The sequence below is a fragment of the Urtica dioica genome, chromosome 12 (assembly GCF_054948205.1).
Source record: "Urtica dioica subsp. dioica isolate 48M chromosome 12, U.dioica_male_clone48M_v1_H2, whole genome shotgun sequence".
NCBI classification, from domain to species: Eukaryota; Viridiplantae; Streptophyta; class Magnoliopsida; order Rosales; family Urticaceae; genus Urtica; species Urtica dioica.
In genome coordinates, this window is record NC_142767.1 from 18,024,756 (window position 1) to 18,035,472 (window position 10,717).

Here is a 10,717-nt window from a genome sequence, read left to right on the forward strand (position 1 = left end):
TAGTTTTTTCTTTGATTTTTTTAGCTTTGTGGTTCTAATACTTGTCAAGTATCACGAAGTTGCATCTTATATCTCTAAATTCTTTCACATATATATATATATATATATATATATATATATATATATATATATATATATTTTTACGGGGATCCTTAATAATTGCAACTCTTAAGCAAAAACACGATTTTTTTATTGTATTAAGAAACTCTTATTGGTACAACGATCGTGTTTTGATGCAAACTGAAACGTTAATTGTCATATATATAATACATTGCACTAGTTTACTTTCAATCCCACGATGCAGTTGAGAATGTTCAAATGTCATTTAAGACAAACAAGTCTAACAAATGATCAACTCTCTTATAGGCTAACAAATTAGTTTGTAGCAAATTGCATACCCACTTGTCTATATATTGCAATAATAACTTTCTTCTTCTTCTTCTTCTTTGATAACATTGGTGCTCAAAACATGGGAATATGAATAAACGAGCAAAGACAGGCATGGATGCAAAAGAGATTACTGAGTCAACACGCTCAATCTAGGTAGGTTGGATTTTTGCTATTGCGAGACTGTCACAAAAATAATGTAGGAAATTAGTCGGCCAAATTAATAAATAAAGACCACGTGTAGGAGAGGGTGAGTCAACAAACAGCTTCAAGATTTGCATTTTGATGAAACAATCATGAAGACTTTGCTTCTGGAAGTTTGTGCGGTTTGGGTTTGTGTTGAGAGCTTTGTTTTTGCGAACCAACCATAGGAAGACACGTGTATCCGGCGGGAGGGTATTTGTAAGGGTAACATGACATCTCGGTGACCTTAACGCATTTCCCGCCTGAAAAAGAGATCATCTACATGTTTATAATAGTACCTTACAAATTGATTTTATTTTGGAATTTATTTATATCACACCTAATAAACCGTGACCTTTTAGGTAGGAATAGCATCACATTTTTAGGGTATATCAAAAAGTTCACACACACTTTGTACTCTTTAGTTAATCTTTATTTTTATTTCTTTCTCATTGATTGACATAGTGTTACACAACGTTTTTCAGAAGAAAAAAAAAAGTGTTACACAACAAGAAAACCCTCTTTTTGATCTCCCATAATTAGGATTTAAACAAAACTAATCTCCCATATTTAGGACATTTTTATATTTTTAACATATAGGTTGAGCAACACATGCACACGTTTTATTGCTCTCAATACGGAGTCTAGTATTTGGAATTGGTGATACTAGTGGGGAATATAATTCAAAAATACAAAATAATAATGATGATGATAATAATTCAAACTTCCCACATTTACTTACAGCTATATATAAACATGTTTATATGAACTTTTACAAATTCATGTGATCGAAGGTCAATGCCTTTTAATTAATGTGAACTTTGTCAATGATAAAGAAAAGAAAGAAACTTCTCTTTATGGCTCTAAATCATGTATAAGTATAACCCTAATTATATAGGTACATTTAATAAGTCAACTCATATACACGGGCAGAAAATTGACACTGCTCCTAGCTTTTCTCTTCATTCGCTAGCCATTAACTATTATGAATCCGAGAATCCAGCCTACAAACAAGCCAAATAAAATAACAATTAACTGACCTATCATCACGGAATAATACTATTTAATCACAAAAATGTTTATCATAAATACCACAGGCGCCATAGCTCACTATAACACACTACAACAAACATAGAAACCCAAAAAAAAAAAAAAAAAAATGACAAAAACCACAGCCATAGCTCTCTTCCTATCAATAACAATGCTCTTCTTCATCACGTCCTCCGCCGAATACAACAGCAACGACGTGATCGACGACGACGACATCGAAGAGTACGTCCTCGACGACATCACCGCCACCAACAACAGCGCTACTACCAACACTCGGGCTTCGTCGAGGCCGAGCCGGTCGCTGCGGCGGGAAGGGCACGAGGTGATAAGAAAGGGGACGCGGTGCGCCGCCGCCGCCGCTCCGTGGCGGCGGCGGGGCCGGGGTCGGGGTCGGAACGTGTGCGACGGAGTGTGGGCGAATGGAGGGAGGAGCTTGCTGTACTGCTGCAAGAGCCACTGCCGGAACGTGCTCGGGGACCGGAACAACTGCGGGGCGTGCGGCCGCCGGTGCCGCTACGGGCAGCGGTGCTGCGGCGGGCGCTGCACCGACGTGCTCTTCAGCCGCTCCAACTGCGGCAAGTGCGGCAACAGGTGCCGGCGCGGCGTCGCCTGCGACAATGGATACTGTGGCTATGCTTAGATTTATATATATAATATGTAATATGTATTATTTATGATACTATATGTTCGCGTCTCCCTCAAATTTTTATATATAATACATACAAATTTTTTATTTGTAGTTCTTTGCTCATTGTCCTACGAATTAAGTTCCGTGCTCCACTTCAAGTGAAAGTCGCTGGCTCAGCCGATGGTTATATGATTATATCTTGATTGTTTTCTTATTTATGTGTTTATGATTTATGATCCTCGTTGTTATGGTAAGTATACTAAGTAGTAGAGTGAACACATGGGTATGATTATGCGGGTTTAATATGTCAGTGCCCAGTATAATCTAGTCGGTAATTTTAGGCCACTTTCAAATTTCAAAGTGAAAAATGAGATCAATTCTCATCGGCAGCAAAGAGGTTCTCCAAAAAAAGAAATATGTCAGAATAACTGAATTTTATTGGTAAATGATGTTTTATTATTACATTATTTAGTTTTTATTTTTATTTTTTAGAGGTATTATCAAGATAATCAATACATGTAATTCAATACATAATGTAATTTTATACCGAAATGATAAACATCACCGGTCAATCGGAGGTGAACCCCATATGTCAGGTGGGTCTCACTGCTACCGCTGATGTTTTTCAATCCTCAATTTTTTTATATAATTAATTCAGATATTGATTGGCACCACGGTGATTTGAGGACTTCAAAAGAAAAAGATCTGTTATGGTTTATTTACTCAAGTCTACACTGTCCAATCAAGATTGATGGAGTTACTTAGGGATTGGACGGCTTCGATTAGAACCAAAGTATATCATTATTCAGTTAGTCAATATACATTCAATACAATTTTTATATGGTGTCAGAGCTAGTTTTTCAAGACTAAGCTCTGTTCACCCACGGTGCTGTGCAAAATCAAGGTTAACTTCGTTGTTTGTATCTGTTTACCCACTTACTAATTTATTTAAATGTGATTCATTTAGAGAGGCTAACAATAATTATAAATTTTACTTAGATACCAATTTATTTTAATGTATTTTATTTAGAGAGGCTCACAATTATTATAAATTTCTAATTCAGAACATAATACATATTTCTTCTAACGTGATTTAATTTTTATTTGTATGATGTGCTCATGTATATCACTATTTATTAGTATGTAAACTCAGTTTAGTAATTTTTTGAGTTATTTATTCAAAATTAAAATAGATATCCAATTAAAAAATTAAGTCACGGGTGTTAACGACCACTCATATGGAATAATGCACCTAATTTCATATATATACGTACACACATATAATATATAGCTCAACTTTTGTGCTGACTAAGGAACAAGTTTTTTATAGCTCGCGTTTTCATCTTACTTCGAGATCAGGCCAAAGCACGGTCTTTCATGTCTTTCCATGATTTGCAATACTTTACTCATAAAGGCATGGATAGGTGAGATTATGTTATGTTTTGAATTATATCAATAAAAAGGAAACATTAATTTATTCAATGTGTTGGAGCTTGGGCATTTGTTTACATAAAATGGACTGTAAAATAGTGTGATATCTTCTCCAACAAATCTAACATTGTAATGCGCGAAAGTAAAACTTACATTCCAAAAATAGACTGAAGAGATGAGTTCTTGTTTAGGAAAATTTGTCTATTTTTTTTTTTCTTTTTTTTTTTTAGTAAAAGGTCGCCACCAGGACGAGTAATTCATTGTATGCACTTCAGCCAAAATAGTGTCCCACGCAGCAAAAAAAAGTGAAATTCAAAGCATATATATTTGGCAAGCATATGAGCTACCATGTTACATTTTATGGAAAATATATCTGGAAATCTCACATTGATGCATCATTTGTGCTCCTTATAAAGGTCATTGGTTACTCTTTTTATTGCCAATTAGTTTCAAGATGGATCCTCGTGATACTTTAATATTGTGTCAGAGCCATTTTCGATGTTGGGTCACCCGTTTCTACAAACTTCACACATCAGTTGTTCAATTCTGGACGTGAGTGGGGTGTATTAGGAAGTCCAGCATCGACTGAGGATATATATCTTTTTTGCTCCTTATAAAGGTCATGAGTTACTCCTCCTATTGTCAATTGGTTTTAAGATGGAATCCCATGATACTTTAACATAATGTAAATTACAGAGAAGGAGGCAAAAGATGATGCCTCAGTTCGAACATCTTCAATATCCACTCTTGTTCGTGAATTCTCCGTTTAAGATGTAGTGCCAGCAAGGGAATCCTAGACCGAGTTGGCGTTGGCCGAAATTTGGAGGATTATATCTACGTCTTCCTCGCAAAAAGTTGCTTGGAGGATTATATCTATCTTGGTTCCGGGAGGAATGGCGTCCATGGTTTGAATCCGAAAGTCTTCGGCTCTCGGGAGCCACGGAATGAGACATACGTCGATGTCAGCACCGTTTCCCACTCTCCATCGAGAGACTCGGTCAAGAATTTCACGGCTCCATAATAGTCCCCTCCAAAGGCTGGAGGAATTTCTAATTACCCAACGTTTTGTAAAATTTAGGTAAATAGTTAACGTTTTGTAAGTTTTAGATAAATTTTAGGTAAATAAACAACAATTTGATATAGTATTTAAGTCAATTTACGCGTGTAAATATTTAGTCATGACTATTTACGAAAAATTTACTAAAAATTAGCTAAATGAAAAACCATAACTGCAAATAAAGCTATATAATAGACCCTATTTTTTTTAGAATTTAGCTCAAGAATCCAATTATCTCACTCTTTTCATCAACTATTAAAGTTGTTACATAACTTATAATAAGCAGATGTCTTTTAAAAAAAATCTCATTACTATATATTTATACATTTAACAAATTATTATTATGGTACGTTTATATTAGTAATAGTTAATCTTTTAATTAATTGTGAGACGTTGATTAAATTAACAAGATACCATGAAGAATATTAATTTGTTCGTGGTGTAGTTGATGCAAGAATATATGATTTCAAATATGTCACATCAAAATGATGAAAGGAGTTCGCAAGACAAGCTTGGCAGGATTTTAATTGTGAGAGCATATATATGATAAACGTCAATCTTTAAAAGAGAGACATTCAACCCAAAAACTCTTTAATAAAAATCTTAATCTTCGATAAACATTTTACATGTGATTAAACCTGGCCTAACGGTAACGGGACGGGACGGAATCCCCGCTACCGTTAGGCACAGTAACGGGAGCGGGACTCCCGTTACTGTTGACGGACGGGACTCCCGTCCCATTAAGCTGGCGAACGGTAACGGGAGTCCCGTTAGTCCCGTGGCGATTTTTTTTTTTTTTTTTAAATCTCGACGGCCCAAAAAAAAGAGTCGTTGATTTTATGGCCTTTTTTTTATAGCCGTTGGAGTATTTCGGCCGAATTTTTTATTTTTTTTAAACCCATTTATTTCTAAAATCTATAAATACCCCCCCAATTCATTCATTTTCTTCACACCTTTCATTCACTCTCTCTCAAACTCTCTCAAACTCTCTCAATTTCAATCTCAAATACTCTCAATCTCTCTCGATTTTTCATGGCATCTTCATCCCACAACCGAGGTCGAAGGGGAAGAGCTTCCCGAGGTCAACAAATGCACCGTTTTGAAGAAAATTGGTTGCACTTATCTCAAAACGCCCCCGACCCAAACACCCAATACTCCTTCGATCCAAATTATGTTGCTCCTACTTTCAACCATTCGGAATTCACCGAAATTCCAAACACCCAAGTGCCATACTACCCTCAAATGGATCCAGAGCAAGCCTATCAAGCTCAAATTCCGCCATCCGAAGTGGCTTTTCAAGAATTTCAAGTATTCGAGCAACATTATCGTGAATCCCAAAATCCAAATGAAGAAGAAGATGACGATGAAACCCAAAATCCAAATGAAGAAGAGGAGGAGGAGGAGGAGGAGGAAGAAGAAGAAGAAGACCTACCACCACCACCACCACCACCACCTCAACCTCGAAGTCAAGTTCCACGACCTCGACAACGTGAACAACAAGAGGAGACCCGACAACGACGAGAACAACAACAACAACCACCTCAACAACAACAACAACCACCTTAACAACAACAACCACCACGACATCGTGCTAGGTCCGTTGTGTGGACCTTCTTTGAAGAGGTGATTGCGAATGGCGAAAAAGCCGGAAAATGTCACAGTTGTGGCAAAATATTCAGCGCTCACAACACAAGAGTCGGGACGTCGCTATTGTGGAGTCATCACAGGCACTGCCAGGGGACACCATCTGGAGCCTCGTCAAGCCAGGTAAATCACATCGATCCCGTAAGTTTTAGACGTGATTTAGTAGAATATTTTGTTTCCACCGATCAATATTTTAGTCATATCGAATCTCAAGGCTTCGTTAGATTCATTAGTTCTATAATTCCAAATATTCAAATTATGTCTAGGAAAGCCTTGAGATCCGATATCCTAAAATGGTTTTTAGGAGAAAAGGAACAAATGAAAGACACAATATCATCTGGTAGATATAGCGTTGCCTTAACCTCGGATATATGGACTGGTCAATCTAAGATGGATTTCATGAGCGTTGTAGTGCAAAATATAGACGACGATTGGAACCTAAACAAACGTATCATTGCCTTTAGGAGGATAGAAGGTTCTCACACTGGTGAAAACATCTTAGACATCATAGTTAATGTTATAGGTGAGTAGGGTTTGACCAATAGGATTATATCTGTAACCTTAGATAATGCCACCAGCAACAACGCCATGATTAGGGAGTTAAAGGAGAAACTTAACGTTGATGATACCCTTTTGCATCAACGTTGTGCTACCCATATCATAAACCTCATAGTTCAAGCCGGAGCCGCTAGTTATGACCCTTCGATCAACAAGATTAGGAATTACATTAGTTGGATAAATAGTTCAACCTCTAGAGTAGATGAGCTTAAGAGACGCCTTAGACTAAACGGTCTCCAAAAACGCACCTTTCACCTAGATAACAAAATTAGGTGGAATTCTACCTTTCTCATGTTGACCAACTTCTTATCCGAGCATTACGTCAATGTTATTGTTTCTTACATTAACAGCGAACATGGGGAAAACGCTATATCCGAATATGATATTAGGATGGCTGAATCATTTGTTTCTTTTCTCGACATTTTTTACAAAGAAACTTGTTATCTCTCTGCTGTTTACACTCCTACTTCTTTTCTCGGTCTTCATACTATGACCGCAATTGCTGTGCATCTTGATAAATATAAAAACGTAACAATTTTTCAAGATTCTATTCAAGCAATGACAGCCAAGTTTTTAAAATATTGGGGGGCTGGAAATGTTCCATTATTATACGGTTTTGGAGCCATTCTAGACGTCCGATGTAAAATTGGTGGTTTAAAAAAATTTCTGAAGTACATTAGAAACTATTTTGTGGACCAAGATTACATTGCACTTGATCTCTCGAGGATCGTGGAAGCTTTTTTTGATCTTTTCAAGGTATACGAGGCGAAACTCCTACCGCAATACCGAGCACAACCATCTCAATCACAGACGCAGTATCCGAGAAGACACCAATACACAAATGTCTTCGTCAACGCGCCCGCGTACAGCCCATCACCTCAACAACAAGAAGCTGGGACAAGTCAGACGAGGTCGAGCGCAACCGACGCACGGTCCCATCCGGAGATCCAAGAGTACGATCAGAACGATTGGGTCAGGACGGATGACGAAGCCATCGACCTCTTGGTTTGGTGGAGACAGAATGCGAGGAGGTTCCCGGTCTTGTCATCTATGGCACAAGACATCCTCACCATCCCCGTTTCAACCGTGTCATCTGAGACGGCTTTTAGTAGCGCGGGCCGTATCATCGACGATAGAAGATGTAGCTTGAAACCGGAGATGGTCGAAACATTGACGTGCGGTAAGGATTGGATTCAACATAGAAATCGAGCACAAGAAACATTCATGTGCTTCGATATTCTTGACGATTTTGAAGTTGATTTCGCAAATGTAAACATAAATGGTTAGACTAACTTGTATAACTAAGGGATATCCCGGCCCTTGTCCGGGATAAATTTTCAAATAATTAACGAGGAAAGGGGTGCTCTTTTTCCTCGCCGTCGCACCTTTTTAGGGGTCGGTGAGGTTTTTTAGGAGGCCCATTTTTAATTTCACATTTTTTTAATTATTTTTTCTACCCATTTACTTCAAAATCTTTTCAATTAAGTCCTTGTATATAATTATTGAACTTCATTTAAATCTTCATTTTTACCCACTTAATTTAAATTCCTTTCAATTACATCCCTCTATTTAATTATTTAAATTCATTTAAAACCGATTTTTTTTTTTAATTTTTTTTATGCCTAACGGGGTCCCGAATTCCCGTTAGGCAAACTCCCGTCCCGTCCCATTACTTAACGGGACGGGACTCCCGTTTGGCCAATTAACGGGAGTCCGGGCTTTAGCCGGGACGGGACTAGCGGTTAATACCGCTAGGCCAGGTTTACATGTGATCATCGCTTATGTCAATTAGTCATACATCATTTTAATCCTGCCTTGGCCTATTAATTCTCGAAAGCTTATAGTATCAGCGACTATACCCATACGAGGTCTAAATGAATCTCATTTTAAAAAAAAAAATTGTGCAAGAAATGAAATTATATCTGATTTTCTTTCATCCTCATACAACTTTGTCGTGGTGATAAAGTAACGAGATCATATAAGAGACACATAGATAGCTCAGATGTTATAATTTCCTTACATATTTTCATACTCATATACTCGTTCTTATTTTTTCGGGAGCATAAATACTTTATGTTAGCTTTTAGTCAAAGGCGTTAACAGTTTTTTCGGGACTCCGACACTAACAGAGCCAACTAATGACCATTGGGGCAAATGCCCCTTGAAGTTGAACTTTTCAAAATTATAATATTCACCCTAGTACTTTTACTTTTCTTTTTCTATATTAAGTTGTTAGTAACTTAATACTCAAATTGAATGATAAGTTATATGTAAATTTGGAATATCAATTAAAGAGAAATATGCAATAGCTAGTTTGGTCGAGTGATAAATCCACACCAACTCTATAATAGAGGTTGTGGGTTCAATCCTTGCAAATGATGTTAAGCCAACACAGTTAACCATAGACGAAGTATGCATAGATTGATCAGATTTAACAATTTAGAAATGACAACATAAATGCTTAATAATTTCATGTTTTCATACTTATATACTTATTTTTTTTCGGCGGTATAAATACTTCATGTTAGCTTTTAGTCAAAAGTGTTACATTCCTTTCGAGGCGTTAATATTAGCTTAAAATTATATGATTTTTTTTAAAATATGCCTCTTTAATTATTTTTTCAAATTTGCACCTCTAACTGCAATTCCATAGTGGTGATGGTTAGCCTTTGAACTCCTTTAAGTAAGTTCATCCACTTGTATGTACACATAGTCAGATACATGTCGAATCCTCAGTCGACCATCTTTGCCAAAATCTTGTCCTATGGATGCTTGTTAGGCTTCAAGGTAAACAACGAGTTAGTCGCGTGGTGGAGAAAGATTAGGGTTTGGGTCTCATCATGAACTCACGTCTCTAGTCGACAGTTTTTCGTCAGTGCTGAAGTGACGGAGGAGATGATGTCTCCAACGATGATCATCATGTTGTGACTCTCTTCATCAACATTGATTGGGCGAGATTTCCCAGAAGATAGATACGACATCAAATTTGACGAGATAGCATTTTGAACGGTGACGAGTTGTCCTCAAGCTCAACTTCCAATAGCGACATTGTGGTGGAACTGGAACGAGTTTGAGCTTATCTGAATTTTGAATGACAATATATAAGTATGAAAATCAGTATTATTTTGCAAGGGAAAAGAATGACTATATAAATTTGAAATTATATATATAAAAAAACAAGCATATGAGTCGCGATTTTAAAATTATGTATTATATACTATCGATATGGGTAATAACATTGCAATTAAAATTAAAAGGTAACATTTGATATTCATATAAAAAGATGGTAATTTAACAAAATAATCAATTTAAACGTTGAGAATTGCTAAATAGTCAAGATTTGATAAATATTAGGTAAATAACCAATTTTATATATTTACAAACGTAAATATTCACTGTCATATTAAACCACGTCATCATTTATGGCTATTTACCTAATATTTAACAAACCTTAGCTATTTAGCAATATCAAACATTTAAGTTGGTTTTTTTTTTTTTTAATTTTTTGCAAAAAAAATGTATAAAAATACCAATACGAAGAAGATTAGGTATTTATACAACCCAACACCTCTTTTGAAAAAATGTCGACGATCATTTGCATATAATCCCATGAAATGTCGACGAGCATTGTCATTTTCTATTTTCTCTGCAGGCTACGTCTAAAAGAAAAGTAAAAATGGCTCTACGACACGCCACAAAGCAAGATTTGGAATAAACGACATAAATTATAATAATAATAATAATAATAAAAATAACAAAATAATAAAAAGAGATTATTT

At 36.3% G+C, this 10,717-nt stretch overlaps 1 protein-coding gene across 1 annotated transcript; it reads left to right on the top strand.

Annotated features, from left to right (window-relative positions):
• The first annotated feature begins 1,714 nt into the window (after positions 1-1,714).
• LOC149379792 (protein GRIM REAPER-like) lies at positions 1,715-2,364 on the top strand. The gene has a single exon (XM_089604457.1). It carries the CDS (start codon positions 1,730-1,732, stop codon positions 2,258-2,260), a length of 531 nt encoding a protein of 176 aa, XP_089460583.1. The 5' UTR covers positions 1,715-1,729; the 3' UTR covers positions 2,261-2,364.
• The last annotated feature ends 8,353 nt before the right edge of the window (positions 2,365-10,717 follow it).

What these genes read in the sequence shown, in the direction of transcription:
- LOC149379792 (XM_089604457.1), top strand. Translation starts at nt 1,730, where the DNA reads ATGACAAAAACCACAGCCATAGCTCTCTTCCTATCAATAACAATGCTC.